The sequence below is a fragment of the Sturnira hondurensis genome, unplaced genomic scaffold (assembly GCF_014824575.4).
Source record: "Sturnira hondurensis isolate 20B ecotype Veracruz unplaced genomic scaffold, ASM1482457v3 Scaffold0002597, whole genome shotgun sequence".
NCBI lineage: Eukaryota > Metazoa > Chordata > Mammalia > Chiroptera > Phyllostomidae > Sturnira > Sturnira hondurensis.
The window spans coordinates 7,253,977-7,270,214 of NW_028075228.1; the positions used below are offsets into that span (position 1 = coordinate 7,253,977).

Below are 16,238 nucleotides of genomic sequence, written 5' to 3' on the forward strand. Positions count from 1 at the left end.
GCTTGTCCGCACACACAGACACTGCAGACTCCCGACCCAGTTCCACAGGCTGCCTGCACAACTCACGTCAGATGAAAGCAGCATCTCACAGCTTCCTCCACAGCTTCCTCCCAACTGTGCCAGGAGAGTGAAAGGGCCTCTTGCACCCCAAACTGGCATCATTACTGATTCTGTTTACAAAACTTCACCACTGCCCTGTTGACACTCCCCCTCCAAGTCCTGCCCCACCCCCAGACTCCCAGAAGGGGCAAGGCAAGGAGCTGAGCTGCCTGCCTACACCTCTTTGCTCTAATCCAAGGGACGTGAACCCCAATTGGACCCAATTGGACCCAATCAGACCCCCATGCTGCAGAATAGCTGGAGGAGGAGGCCTCTATGTATGTGGGCTCCCAGCACCACCACGTACCCTGAGACGAGGGCTCTGACAAATCGGGGCAGCAGGGGCACTGTGCCCTCATCAAGTGCACGCTCCATGCACTTACAGATGTCAAGTTCACAAGATCCAACAGGGTGGGTCTGCCGTTGCCTCATCTCACAGATGAGGAAACTGAGGCACTAAGAGACCAAGAGGCTGAGTGGATTGCCCAGGGTCACGTGACCAGTAAGTGCGGGGCCAAGACCAAAACAGTTGTGTAGGGTTAGAGAGGAAGTTGTCACAGAGATGTCCTATCTTAACCCCAGATACTTCTGTCTCTGGAGAGAAAGAGAGGGCAGCCGGGTACCTCCCCTGAATCATCTGCTGCCCGTGTGTTTGTGAAGCACCCACCATGGGCCAGGCACAGGCCAGATGCTGGGGGTCATCCCTGGTGGGCAGAACAGATAGATGGGTCCCTGCCTCCTAGAGCCCACAGTCTGGGGTGAGGATCCTGAGGACCTGGCTCTGAGGTCAGGCCCTGCCAGGGGACAGGAAAGTCACCACTAACACATTTCTGGCTTCCACTTCAACCTGCACGGCACTTAAGTCTCTTCCAGGACAAGACAAGACCCAGCACTTTGCTAGCCGTAAGAGAAAATGCACACTAGGGTTGATGGGTGCGGGTCGGGGGGCAGCGGGGGGATGACAATCTTTGTTTCCAAAAGGACACACCAAAGGTTACCTTCTAATAGCCCCCTCCCCTAGTTAGACAGCCAGAAGAAATGTAACTCATACTAACTATACGGGAGCCTCTAATTACACGAATTGAGACGCACCTGAATTCCAGGGCTTGGAGCTACTGCAAGGGACAGAGGCTTCCTGTGCCCGGCCCTCTGCTACTCAGAGAGGGATGTGTCCACACTCCAGCTCTCTCTTCTCTCCCCTCCAACAGCCAGATGGAGTTCCAGGCTGGGACATCTCATTCTCCAGAGCCAGACCGGAAGAGACCCATGTCCACACCCCGCAGCCAGGGGAGCACGAACTGGATCAGCTACAACTAACTGGACATGCACGGATTCTCCAAAGGGGAGGCTTGGTTGCTTGAAGGAGAGATTCCAAGAGGATACAGGAGAGAAGCATGAGGCGTAATAAGAGCAGACCTTCCCTAGTATTTCCCAGGCTCCTTTCTAAATGATTTGCCCACAGGAGCTCATCCTCCTAATGAACCTACAAGGTGGATACTATCATTCTTCACATTTTATAGCTAAAGAAACAGAGGCATGGAGAGCTAAGTATCTTGTCCAAGACCACACTGCCAGTGAGCCAGAGTTGGGTTTCAGACCCACGCAGGCTGGCTCTAGTTCCCACATTTAACCAGTACACTTCACTCTCTCTCTCAAGCCCCCATGGCCCAAGCCAAATCCAATGCAACCAGGAAATAAGATGGCACTTGGAATACACTTAAATTCCTTTCCCACAAACTCCAACTCATCCATGATATCTGTGGCCAAATGGATGTATCAACTGCTGTGCTCACCCCACTGCTCCACTTTGCTAGGACTGCTGTGACAATGTACCACAAACTGGATAACTTAAACAACAGAAATCCGTTGTCTCACAGTCTGGAGGTTGGAAGTCCAAGGTCTGGGTGTTGACGGGGCTGGTTCCTTCTGAGGGCTGGGAGGGTCTATTCCGTGCCTCTTCCTAGCTTCTGGTAATGGCTGGCCATCTTTGGTGTTCCTTAGATGGCAGGTGCATCGCTCCAACCTCTGCATCCACTGTCACATGGCCTTCCCTCCGTGTGTGTGTGTGTGTTCTGATGAGGGCACCTGTCAGATTGGAATAGGGGTCCACCCTATGCCAGCATGACCTGCCTTAACTAATTACATCTGCAACACCTCAGTTTCCAAATAAGGTCATTCTGAGGTGCTAGGGGTTAGGACTTTGATATATGCATTTAGGGAAGAGGGTACAGTACAATTCAACCCATTATTGGGACCCACCCCTGCCCACAAGCCCTGAAGAAGCGAGACTACGTTCTCCAACAGGAGACACTGTCTAACCCACACACCCGCACACTCAAGCTGATCAGAGAGGACACTGGCCTCAAAACAGCCAACTCCCCAGCACTGGCTCAAAAGATCTGGCCAATCAGAGGCCTCTCTCAGAAGTCCATTCTTGAGAGGCTGGAAAAACAAAGCCTTCATGATGAGGCCACACAGAAAGTCAAGGTGGAGAGAGGCTTTGCTGGGAAGGGTCAAGCCATGGCAGCAAGGAAACCTAAGAGGGCAGACGAGGCTGGTGTATGGACAGCGTCACCACCTGCGGCTCTTACAACAGACAAACAGGAGAGACCTCAATATTGCCACATTCCCTTCCCACGAGACCCAGTGGGAAGGCTAATCATTTTCCTTGATTCGTACAAGACCTCCCAAATTTACTGTCATTCTATTCTTTAGCATCAGTGGGGCTCCTACAGCCACCTCTGCACCTTCCAAAGGTAGGGCTGTGGAAGAGCCTGGGAGGTCCCACCAAACTCATTTCCCATATTTCCCAGCATCCTTTGCAGCTAGTCGCAGGCCAAGTTCTGCTCACTGGAAGGTGGGAAGCTTCCACCTTCCAGGACTGGGTCATAAATTCCCCCTAAGCCATCTCCTACACTTCCTCTTCCCCCACATGCTCACTGGACAGAGGACCCTGGACCTGGCCTCAGATGCCTCAGGGGATGGCAATGCCACCAGACAGCAGAGCCCCACCACCCAATGCCACTGCATCACGACTTGAGTGATAAAGTTGTATTATATCCAGAAGTCGCGTGTCACTGCAGTTAGCCTACCCAGACGAATCCAGAAGCTTACAGACGTGCCCTCAGCCTGGAACACTGTCTCCCCAGAGCCTCCCGTGGCTTCTTCCTCCTCACCCTTCAAATCTCAACCCCATGGCACCTTCACAGAGGCTTCTCTGATGCCTGTCCTGTTAAAACAGCGTTCCCCACAGGGTCCTCTTTGTCACCAGGCCCTTGCATCCATCACTATCCAAAATGACTGAAGGAGTTATTTAACATTGTCTGTCTTTCCTGTGAAACTGTAAAGTCCTCTTGGGATCTCCATTGTCCTGTGTACTTTATCCGTAGTGACACCCCAATACCCAACACACACCGAGTCTTCTTTGAGTGTTTGCTAAATCAACAAAAGAACAAATTCTAAGAACATCAAGTGACTGTTACCCAGGACAGAAGACAACCCTTAAGCAACCGTAGAAACCAATTCCTCAAACATACAGCATACAAGTAGGTCTGTCTCAGTGTCAGGAATGAACACAGTTCTATTTTCACAGCAGCAGGCTCCAACGTGGAGTACATCCCAGAAGGCGAGCTGGCTGATCCACTGTGTGCGGCAAGAAAAATCACTGTATGAATGCGAGTCCTAAATATTGATCTCCTCCTTTCTTTTGCACAACCCCGTTTTCCCTTTTTTGATAATGATGGTGAGGACAATGACAGTGACAACGACGATGATAAGGACAAGAAGAGCAACAAATACTGAAGCCCCTGCCTCCTATGTGCCCAGCCCTGTTGAGAGCATGTCACATATATTACTTCATTTAATCCTCCCCAGAGCCGAGGGAGACAGGTTCTTTTACGAATCTCACTCTACAGGTGTAGAAATGGAGGCCCAGGGAGGTGCCAAGAGTGGTCCAAGGTCATACACCCTCAAAGTGACAGTTCCTGGCATTGGAGCCTGGCACTCAGGCTCCGGCGTCTGTGCTGCCTGCTGCAACCATAACTGCCATCTGTAACCAAAAAATCAGCCAGTGTGCAGCCACTGGGACTGTGTCTTACTTCTGACAGATGCATGACCGGAGGAGGCCAGGGGCCACTTCCACAGAGCGGACTTCTTCTCAGACGGGAGATGGCTGCGAGAAAAATCTACTTTTTTTCTATTTGGAAAACATTTGGATAAAATAACAACTTTCAAAAAAATCCTCATTTATTCTTAATGGTTAAGAGGCCCAAGGATGGATTTCAGAACCACCTGGATGGAGCGCAGGCCCATGTCACTGCCGCCGCTCTGTTCGCACTTGTCCTGCTACTGCGTTCACGGTTAGCCTAGCAGGTCTGTCTCCCGCTAACCAAGGCCCCCCCGAGTCTCCTTCCTCATGGTATCTCTAGCACCCAGCACAGTGTGTCCTCTGCACATGGCAACGGCTGCACTTCCCTCCTGCTGTGACAAAGTCTGAACGAAGCTGTGGTTCTCAGGCCCCCAGCAGGGTGCTCCTCCATCACACACAGAACTGAAACATCTCAGAGACTATGTAGGAGGAGAAAGCAACGCAGAGCAGGAAGACAATCGGCGACTCCAAAGGCAGAGAGAGGCAGAGCAAGTTGTAGTTCTGCCCCTTCCTGGGCGTGTGGCCTCGGGCATGTCACCTAGTCTCTCGGGGGCTCAGTTTCCTCAAAAATGAAGTGGGGATGAGTCCTGCCTTGCAGGGTCACTGTGAAGATCCATTAGAGGTGGCTGCTATTATTATTTTTACTACTATCATTATTTTATTACTGTTATTACTATTATTAGGCAAGCCAAGAACCTAACACCAAACAGAGCTGCTTGGTTGTTGAGCATTCCTCATTTATGGGCAGCTGCAGCTTGCCCAAAATAAGCAGATGGAGAAATGTATGTGAAAACATCAGGCTAAAAGCCTATTCAGTCCAGATGGACACCATCCAAGCCCTAAACATGGCTCATTACCACACCAGCCCAGACTCCACAAACAGGTGGCACCAAGGTGGCTGCCTCATGAATGGTTCAGATGCAGGAGAACCCTGAAGGTTCCACCCAGAAAGAGCCAGAGCAGGCGGCTTTGTATGTGGAGACTGCTCAGCTGGTCGTGGGAGGAAGGAAGAACCACGGGCCGCACTTCCAGAGCTCCCTGCCTCAATCACAGACTCTCAAGGAGCCAATGTGAGAAGAAACCTCTTATTGTATTCTATTCCAATTGTACAATATTTCCCATATATACAAAAGTGCATGAAATAACATCCATTTAATTCTCACCCAATAAGTTAGAAGCTATTATTACCTCACTTGACAGGGAAACTGAGGCACAGGCTGCCTCGGATCACGCATACAGGAGATGGTAGCACAGGGATTTGAGCCCAAAGTCAGGACCCAGAGTCCAGGTGTGCTTGTGGCCGCTTGGCTCCAAGGTGGTCACCATCAGCTTCTTCCCACTCAAGATGTGCACATGTGCCAGCCACTCCCTCTCCATGAAGAAGTTCCCTGACCTTGAACCTGAGCTGGCCTTGGTGACCTGAGATGGTGCATGTGACTCTATGGGACTTCTGATGCTAAGTCCTGCAGCTTCTACCCAGACTCTTGGAAATGCACCCTGGGGGTCACCAGGAGCCACGTCACACGTCCAGCTACCCTGGGACTGCCAGGCAGTACGGGCTCAGTCAGCAGTTCTAGCTGAACCCAGTCTTCCACCATCACCACCAAGGCACCAGACGTGGAGTCAAGATTCTGGAGCCTTCCAGCCCAGGGGAGATACCAGCTCTGTACCCCCAAATCACTGCCATCCAGGCCACAAAGAACAGAAGAGTTACCCAGCCCAAATCTCTGTCCGACTCATCTCCTCACTCGTGCTCAACAGTGGCCATGGACCCCACTTCAGGATGGCCGTGCTGCTGGCCACCTGGCCAGCCTCTTCCTCTACTCTCCAAATGAGCAGCTGCTCTGTGGTGAGGCCTCTCCCACTTCCCATCACCTCCACCATGCCCACATGGACAGAGCCTCCTCCTCACATGGCGCCCGGTCCAGACCCTCGCTGTGGTAGTGAGCGGGCGATCCTGCGCTGGCTGGCTGCTGAATCTGCTTCCCGTCCAGGGCAGGAACTCCACCCTGACCCTCAGCAGAGTCTGGCTCCCAAAACGATGGTGAATATGGGCCGAACACACAAAAGAGCTCCGTCGTGACAGGGTCCACTGAGAAGCCCTAATGTGCCCGTGATGTTTTACAGCTCTAAACAAAGTCAGCACATGACTCCAGACCAGGGTTCCTCAACTTTGGCACCACTGACATTTTGTACTAAAAACTAATTGCCTGGAATGGGCAGCGAAAGATGGTTAGCAGCATCCCTGGCTTTGACCCACTCACTAGATGCCAGGAGCACCCTCCCCCCAACTACCACAAGTACAAATGTCTACAGACATCATCAAACGTCCCCAGACAGGGCAGAGGAGGATGACCCTGGATGAGAACCACTCACTGCTCCAGACAGTGGGATCTGCGTGAGTGCCTACCTACACCTAGGCCCCCACGGAGGATGGGACACCTGCCGGAAGTCACATGCCAAGTACTCCAGAGCCACACGCGTGCTCCTGCATGCTTGCCTGCTCCCTGCAGACCTCAGAGTAACCTACAGTTCCTGCCATTAGGACCCTTAAGGGAACTCAACAGCTGGGGGTTCCCCTAAGGACATCACACCGACAGTGGGAGGGCCCAAAGGCCTGCCCTCTCAACGTGGTCAGCAAAGCACCATTTCTAAGCTCTCTACCCCTGAACGGGCTTTTTCTGTCTCTTTTCAACCACCACCAACACCGCTGTCTCACACAGGACAGCCAGCGCAGGCTCAAAAATGCAAATGCACTCACAGCATCCCTCTCTGGACACCCTTCGGTGGATCCCCACTGTTCACCGAGGTCCAAACACCTAAGCAAGACTCTGTCACCCTGGAAAGCTGGGGGCCACTTGTGAGCAACAACGATGGCGAAAGCAACAGCAGCAGTGCCCACGGCTGAACGCTTGTCCGGTGCCGCGCGCCGTGCCGAACCCCTCCGGCGCGCTCCCTCCTTTATTCACTCCCACCTAGAGCTCTGCGGAGTGGACAGCAATATTGTTCCCATGCTGCAGGTAAGAAAATTCAATCTCAGAAAACGATGCAACTTGCCTACGATCACACAGCAAAGCTCACCACGTGGTGCTGGAAATCGAGCCCCACACTTCCGCACTTAATGCCGCGATGCAGGCTCCGTGAGGACTTGACTCGAACTCAATCACTGCTGCGACTCCAGTGCCTGGATCCACGCCTGGCACAGCAGGTGCTACAATATGGAAGGGAGGAAGGGGGGGGGAGGGGTGGGAGGGAGGAGGTAGAATCGCGTATCTCAAACCTGGCTAATTACCAGGATCACTGGGAAGCCTACTACCTACAGTTCTCAGTCCCAACCAACCTAGTGAGTGACAGTCATCCTCAGCCACTCCGGGGAGAAGGAAGAATTGCTTTTAGTTAACTGAGATGGGAGAACTACAGAGCATGGATTTCAGAAGCCAAAATCCTGTCTGGTGCCCCTCAGAATGAGCTTCAGGGGAAGGTTTCAGCAGCCTACACTTTTAATGACCCCTCAGATGTTCCCCACAGTCAGGCAGGCTTGGGACCAGCAGGGGCCAGCAGGCCAGACGAGAAAGGGCCAGTCCACTCTCACGTAGCACACCTGTATTTACGGTCAGTGCCCCTGCAAGCCCCACCCCGTCCCAGCCGAAAACGGTCTCTGAGTCACCTGGGAGGTCCAGTGTGGCCAGAGCAAACAAAACTGGGAAGAAAGTTGGCTGCCTCCACACGTTTTTCAAAGCAGGGCTTCTGGCCCTGGGCCACCTGAGGCCTCCTTGGCTCTAAGCCAGGAGCAACCTTTTGGAAAGCTGTGTGACTTCACTCACGATAAAAGAAATCAAATGAAGAATTAGGCCAAGGTACCCGAGTCTACCTGTGAATGGCCACATCCAGAACCTCATAGTGTGGACGAAGGTGTGGGGAACAGGCACTCTCACACCTCATGGGCTTCTCTGGGGTGTTGTCAAGCTGCCAGAGTTAAAATGCCCTTTAACTCAGAAACCACACTTACAGGAAGCTGTCCTTCGGAGAGACCCATGTGTGTATATAAAAGAGCAGCACATGGATAACCCGCATGAGCTGCTGGTGGGAATGCAAAAATGGTGCAGCCCCTTGAAAAACAGCCTGGCAGTTCCTAGACGCTCGAACACAGAGCTGCCACATGGCCCAACAGCCACACTCCTGGGCATGGGCCCATGAGACATGGACACACACATCCACACAAACACAAGTACGTCGATGTTCACAGCAGCACTGTTCCCGCTCACCCAAAAGCGGCAACAACCCAGGCATCCATCAGTGACTGAATGGGTAAAGAAATGGTGGAACACCCGTGCAATGGACTATTACTCAGCCATGAAAAGGGAAGAAGCACTGGCACACGCCGCCACGCGGACGAACCTTGAAAACACTATGCCAAGTCGATGGAGCCAGGCGCGAAGGCCATGACTCTATTTAAAGGAAAGGTCCAGAACAGGGAAATCCAGAGAGGCAGAAAGCAGACGAGCAGTTGCTCAGACAGGGGAGGAGGAGGGGGAACCAAGGCAGACGACAAAGGGTCCAGGGTTTCTTTGTTAGGTGGTGACAGTGTTTTAGAAGGGACTGTGGGGGTGGTGGCCCAGATCTGTGACTACACTAAAAACCATGAACTGTTCCTTTTAAATGGCTGAATTGCACGGTGTGTGAATTATATAGAAGGAGGAGGAGGAGAAGAGGAAGAAGAACCTAAGTACAGTTGCTGCAGCTAAGAGCGAAAAGCAGTTCGAAGTCCCTCTCCAGGGCCTAAACTGCTGCGCTGCGGCAGAGCGCTGTGTGGCCGTGACAGGAGGCAGATCAACGTGCTGACGACGCACCAACTCCAAAAGAATTACCAAATTTAAAGAAGAAATCAGGTGCAGAAGTGTATGTAGGAGATACCCATCTGTGTTAAAAAAAAAAAAAAAAAACATGACACACATTAAACAAGCACAGAGTAATTCTGGAAGACAAGAGAACTTGATCATGAGCTTGCCTGTGGAGCACGGGGTGAGAGCTGAGAGAGACATTTATGAATTTTTTTGGTTTTTCTCCCAAGTGTACATTTAATTTTTCAATTAAAAAGTCGTCAATAAAAACGCAAATTAAAGCAAGTCTCTACAACTGAAAATTGCTTGAGCCTCCTCTCCCTTTGTTAAGAAACGGTCTTGGAAACTTCAGCAGCGGAGCCACCTGCCCACCCTCCGGGTGTGGGGAAGGGCCGGCACCTCCCCGAGGGCTGCACGGCATCCGAAAGCGGCAGGACGCGCACTGTCCACATGCCCTAGAGTAAAGGCCTCTCACTCTGCAGTTCGCAGGGAAAGTGAAACGGGCATGTGCCTGGCCACCGAGCTGTGACTGTCCACAAAGTCTGCCCTTAAGAGGGCAGACAGCTTGACAATCAACAGGAACCAAACGACCCCTGACAGCCCAGGTGAGCTGTCTGAATGCCAGTTCCAGTCGGCCCACACAACCTCTGGTACTTTGAAGAAACTGAGTGAACTTCCCCCACCGGCTCTAAACCCTATCAGAGACCCAGACAAAATGGCCACACTTCCATTTTTAGAGGAAAAGAAGGAATTGAACCAACAACTGCAGTGACAAGTCACTGGGAAGGTGAGGAGATGCACGGGCCCAAACTCGGGGACCAGAGGCCACTCTGCCCACCCAGCGGGTACTCACAGAAGCCTTCGATCTTGTCGGCTGTCTTACTCCAGGCCACCTGCCGCGTCTCCATGATCACCTGGACGGTCCTGCGCTCCGGGGTGGACTTGCGGAAGCTGAACACGGTCATCACTGTGCCCAGCTCCAGGGCTCTCTTGATCTGACTCTTCTCATATTCTGGAAGGCCATCCACATTGACCATGGTGGTCATTGTCAGCCTCTCCAGGGAGGAGGAGGAGCGAGGGAACAAGGAGGCTGGGAGGACAGAATAAAGGAGTGAACCGGTTTTAGTGGACTAAGGGGGATTTAGTTAACAGGGCTTGGACTTCAAGAGCCCAAACACCATCTCAGGACCAGCAGGATGAGTTTTAGGAGAAGGTTCTAGTGGCAGAAAACTGCTGACCACTCAGAGTCCACACAGAGGTTTAAACAGAAGTGGAGGTGTGGGAGGAGACCCCTGACCTCAATGACCCAACCGTTATCCAGGCTTTGAATATGCAAATCACGCCAGCCTGGCTGTGAGCTCCTCCCTCCCCACACACTTTTATGCTGCAGAATATTTGAACAGCCAAAGCAGCTCACACCTGCTCCCAAACCCCAACACCAGCATCCCCTTCTACCCTGCCTAGAAATACATACCCATCCCTTTACTTCCTTAATGACACTGGGACCAGAGGAAAACCATTTTTTTTAAACTCCAGAATGTGTCCATGGAGACTTCTGCATGGACATGGGGCCAACAGGACAGAAGACCTCAGGGCCCAGCAGCCTCAGGTTGAAATCCCGATGTAGGTTTCTGCTGCCTGTGTGTCCCCGGGTTGGACAGTGTGACCTCTGCAAGCCTCAGGGTCACCCTTTCTAAAACAGGGGTGTTGGGACAGTTAGAAAGCTTGGAATGAGATGTCACCAGCAAAGCACTTCGCATGCTGCTCAGAATCCAGCAGGTGACCTTGATCACCACTTGGTCCCACACACAGCTGATGTCTCTCAGAGACGTGCTGGGGGCCCAAATCTAGGAGCCAGCCTTGTCTGGCCGCTCTCACAACCACACCCCAGGCAGCAGCAAATCCAGAATCCAGCCCTCTCGCCCCTTCATGGGTTCCTCCCAGGATCCTGCACTTGGAGTACTCAAGGCACCCACTAACCGGCCCCCTGTTTCAGCCTGCTTCCACGGACAGCTCACAGACCAGTGACCTGAAGGTGCTTTTAGAACACATGTGAAATTGTGTCACTCCCCTGTCCAACCCCTGCAGTCACTCCCTAAGCCCTTGCTCTGCACCCCCCCAACCCAATTCTGCCTCCCAAATGTCCAAAGACACACTGCCTGCCACTCAAAGGGGACCTGAACTGAAAGCTGGTTAGCTGCAGGCCCTAGACCACAGGGACAAACACAAGGCCTGTGGGCCGAGTCTGGCCCTCCCCCTTGTCTTATCCGGCCCGCACCTTGTTTCTGCCCGTTGGCAGCACCGAGATCCTTGCCCCTAGTTAAGGAGTAGTTACACGTATACAGTCCTAAAATTACACTCAGCCCTTTGAAGGCAACCGAGAGACTGATGTGGCCTCCAGTGAAAACAAGTTTGACACCCCTGCTCTACACCAAGTCCCTTAAGCCTCCCGGTCCTCATCTCCACACTTGTAAAGGGGAAAATTGATCACAAGAACCAAAGGTTCTTGTGAGAATTAAACCCAATCTATATCTTGGGTCTTTAAAACAATGATGCAAAGTCAGTGCTCCTGGGATTTAGCTGTTGCTAAACGTACTGTACCCATTGTTCTGTGTACCTTTCTTACCATTGTTCTGTGTACCCCGTCTCCGATCCCCTTTAGGAGCCCACAACTGTCACTCTGCAGAGAGGCCTGTGGTCAGCCAGGCTGTCTGGGCCTCCACTCGGACTCTGACTCCCCCAGAGCCTTCAGCCAAGATGCTCAAACTCGGGGGCCTCAATTCCCTCAACTGTAAAATGGGGATAACAGTACCACCCCAAAAGGACCGAGTTACAGTGTGTACACAGCCCCCAGAATTTAGCAAGGCCTCAGATATGAATCAGCCAGGTAGCCAACACCTTCATCCAGCGTCAACTCTACACCTGGCACTGGGCTGGGGATGAGTAGGTAAATGAGGGGGCGTGGAGAGAGACCCAGGCCTAAGCTCCCCCTCCCTCCCACAGCCAGAGGCACCACCGCAGGTGTGCTGGGAGCCAGAGAGAAATATCGGGCTGGCCAAAAGTCCATTATGTTTTTCCCATAAAATAAAAGACACACTTTCCATTTTCACTAACAAATTCATTGATTTGGATATTTTGAGTATGTCAGCTCTCTCCTGCTCTTGGCGTGTAGCGGATAGAGAGGCCAGGGGTGCTGCTAAACATCTTCAATGCATAAGACAGCCCCACAGCAAAGAATTATTTGGCCAAAAGGCCAATAGTGCCAAGAAACTTCGCAAACCACTTTTGACACATTCGATCAGTCACAGCACCTTCTCCATACACTGCACAGGTCTTTTTTTACATTTCAGCTGCATTTTTACCATTCTCAAAATAATAAAGCATAATATGCTGAAAATGTTACATATCTTCTTCCATCTTCAATATTAAAATGGCTGTATAAAATTCACCAAGTTGGATGTTTTTTTTAAATGCACACTGATATGAGAACTGTCACAAGTCAACCTAACAAAACTGTTTCAAATTGGATTAAATACAACTAAGCAGGACTGGAGCCATCATACGGAAAAAATTTTAACGGACTTTTTGGCCAACCCAGTAAGACCGTGAACTGCACCTGTCTCTGTCCATCTGGAAACACACCCGTCAGTCACCCGTCAGGCTCTGCCGCAGAGAGATACGCACAGCAGCAGGGACACTGGGCGGGGGGGGGCTTGCCAAGGGAGCAGCGGGAAGGGTCCCCGAGTTTAGTCGGGGGGAGACCAGGAGTTCTGAGGGCTCAAAGAAAGCCTCTGGGATGAGAGGGCATCTGAATCCAAACTTTAAAAAAAAATGAAGCAGGAGGGAACCATGCTCTAGGCAGAGGACAGGGCCTAATTAAGCAGAGGCTCTGCCGCCGGACTATGAAAACGAGCCTCCCACCTCCCCACCTTCTGCTCCAGGTCAAGGTGGGAACAAGGTGCCCGCGGCCAACCTCACCCAATCACTGCTTGCTGGCCCTCCCCAGGTGCCAACATCTGCTCTATACCTGATTCATCTCACCCATCTCAAGGAGAAATACAGAGAACAGGTCCAAAGGGGTGAAATGACATCATCAAGGTCGTGCAGACAAGTGGTGGCACCTCGACTGGAACCCTGGTCTGGATCCCACCCCGCTGCTCCTTTGGCACCTGCCTCCTGGAATTCAGAATCCCGTGGAAGGATGTAGCCAGACAGTAATGAATCTGGCAGCCCCTGTCCCTCTCTAGAGAGAGATTAAAGGACTTGCCCAAGGCCACACAGCTGCAAAGTGGCAGAACTTTGAACCTGGTGCCAGCTTTGCGGCTCTCTGTCATGCCAACCCTGGAGTTCCCCACTCCTGGGGCTCAAGGCCAACGTGCAGGAGGGCAGAAAGAGGAAACACACACTCTGTCACAATACCTCCACCTTTGATTAAACTTGCCAGCAGGGAGGCACTGTGCCCTCAACTCTGACTCTAGCTCTGGGAGTCTTGAACTTAACTGTCCCTGGATTCTGATAGCTTCCTGCTTAGAAGCCCCAAGGCGAGGACTGGCTCAACTATATACACCAGGTCTCTCCCACTCCCTCTGGCCAAGAACTGGGAAGACATCCTCATGGCCACAAGACCCTTGGAATCAACCACCAAAATCCAGCCTGCTCCTGACCCCGGCTTCCAGGGCTGGATGTTCAGCAACCCAGGGGAAGGCACTAGCCATCAGAGGCACTGTCTATTTTGCTTCTGAAAAAGGAAGGAAAGAAGGAGAAGGAAAAGGAAAAGGAAAGGAAAGGAAAGGAATAGCCTTGAAATCCCTTTTTTGTTCTCGTTCCTCATCTTCCCTGGGTAATTTTGTAAAATAATTTATGATACAAAAACGTGGCCGAGATTCAGTATGAGATTTCACCATTTCTACTTTTCATGTCCTTCTCTTTGAAACAAACTCCTAGGACACAAGGACCCAGCACCAGGAAGCAGGGGAGTTTTTCCTCTTCATAGCTTCCTGCACACATTAGGTCAGTACAGGATATTATACAAAATCCCACGAAATAATTCTTTGTTAAAAGTCAGCAGAGTCGCATCCCTGAGAGGTAAGCAACCCTTTTGCAGCTTAAGGGACGCTCTAGCTGCCCTCACACCCAGCCGGCAGCATCAGGATGTGTTCTCACTGCAGGAAGGAGTGTGCATGGCTCCACTTTTTTTTTAGGGCAACCTGTGAGCATCTAGTAAAACATGCATATGCTTTGATCCCATAATCAGTTAAGTGCAGAAAGAAACACGCACAAAGATGTTCACAGGGGCATCACGTGTCAGAGAAGAAGAGAAAGAATAACAACCCAGGAAACAACTCAAATGCCCATCAACTGGGGGAGAGGGGTGATTCGGGGAGAGTTCTGTAAATAAATAATGAAACATACACATTACCATAGCTATTGGAAAGCATGAGGACGATTTGTAAGCGATCTGATCTGGAAAGATTGTGAGAGAGATGAGAAAGAGTTGCAAACCAGTAGAGTATATGATTTTTAGAAGGCTGCCGCCTGCTTATAAAGCCAGGGAAAGGGGTTACTTCGGGGGCAGGAGTGGGAGAGGGGAGAAAGGACGACTTGATTTTTTATTAACTGAAGTGGTGACATAATAGATAAGTTTTTCCTTTTCGTGTTTTTACTATTTTCAGGTTTTCTCACTGAACATTTGCCACTGACTTTTCCCATTTCCACCCAGCAAAGAGTATATACCTGGGTGGGATGGGGGGGTCCTACTATTCAAGGTCAAGGTCAACTGGATTTTGGCAGTTGAGGGGATAACAGCATCATTAGGTGAGTTTAGCATCAATGATGCCTGCAGTGGTCCCTGAGCCAATACACACGTGGCACACACACCTTTGTAACAGGGTAACCGCCTGGGGCTGGGACTAGCCCTGTATTAGTCAGCCCTCCCTGAAGAACTGTAGCTAAGGCTGATGGCCCGAGCCCCCACGCAGGGACCTTAACCAGAGGGTAACAAGCCAGGTACCCTTTCCATACATAAGCCCCAACTCTCAACGTAGCCCAGTGTTCAGGGGAAGAAACTGACACTCAGAGAGGTTCTTCAACTAGCCTAGGCTCACAGGGCTGAAACTGAAATTCAAATTACGTTGCTGGAGAAGGCCACCTGTTTCCCCTGAGCCACGTCAGGCCCCTCACCCTACCACACTCTTTCAGTCTCATTCAAGATCAGGGTGCCAAGAGTCCCTCCCCAGCCTCCACCGGAACCCAGGAGCCAACCCCAGCCCAAATGGGACACATCTTTCCCTCGAAGTCTTCCGCTATGGGGGTAATGACCTCTTTGGGATTCCAAAACAGAACCAGGAAAACGCACAGACGTGCACAAATAACCATGCACACAACTGCGGGGCCCCGAACACTATCCTGGTCTCTCTCGCCTTGGGGAAAGGCTGCGCCTTCGTGGTACCGCGCCGCCACCCACCCATCCTCAGCCACCTGTACGATACGGGGAAGTGCCGGGGCGGCCGCGCGGAGTGGGCGAGTCCTAGGCATCGAGATGGCCAAAAACACGGAGCCCTGAAACTCAAATCCAGCGCTGGTTCCGACCCCCACCGACTGCAAGCTGCGCCGCTTCCTCTGAGTCCCCATAAGAAGCCGGGGCTACCCCAGGACACCGACCCGCGAAGTGGCGGACCCCAGGCACATCGGGTGAGGACCCAGCCGCTGCTCCCCGCCCCGGCCCGCTGCGCCCCGGCGCAGGTTCCCACCGGGCGCGGGCTCTCCCAGGCTCAGATCCCCGGCGCCCACTTGCGCTCCTGCCAGGCCAGGCCACCCACCTGGCCGTGCCCCAGCCGCACGTCCCGGCTCCGGGGTCCCGCGCGCAAACGCCCGCCGTCCGGGCTCCGGGCACTCCCTGACGCGCAAGCCCTCCGACGCCGGCGCTGCTACTTCTGCTTCTGCAGCAGCCGCGCCACGTGACTCCCCGGGTGCCGCCCCCCGCGCCCGGCCGGCCCCACCCACGGCCGGAGGCAAGCCCTGCCCCGCCCGCATCCCTGAGCACCCCCGCGCGGCGTGCCTGGCCTGAGACTCCAGCTGAAGAAGAAACCGAGGCAGTGAGAGGGGAAGCGAAGTCATCTGCAAGTTTTGCAAGGACGAAAACTTTCACATAG

General features: G+C 52.4%; 1 protein-coding gene across 2 annotated transcripts in view; it reads right to left on the reverse strand.

The window, feature by feature from the left end:
- PLCG2 (phospholipase C gamma 2) overlaps positions 1-16,021 on the reverse strand; it is a 146,670-nt gene extending 130,649 nt beyond the window's left edge. For both annotated transcript variants that reach the window (XM_037040323.1, XM_037040324.1), the window contains exons 1-2: positions 15,906-16,021; positions 9,941-10,177 (exon numbers count right to left, since the gene is read on the reverse strand). In XM_037040323.1, coding sequence (XP_036896218.1) covers positions 9,941-10,133 — 193 coding nt within the window. In that variant the 5' untranslated portion in view covers positions 10,134-10,177; positions 15,906-16,021. The remainder of the gene's footprint in view (positions 1-9,940; positions 10,178-15,905) is intronic.
- Positions 16,022-16,238: the final 217 nt, after the last annotated feature.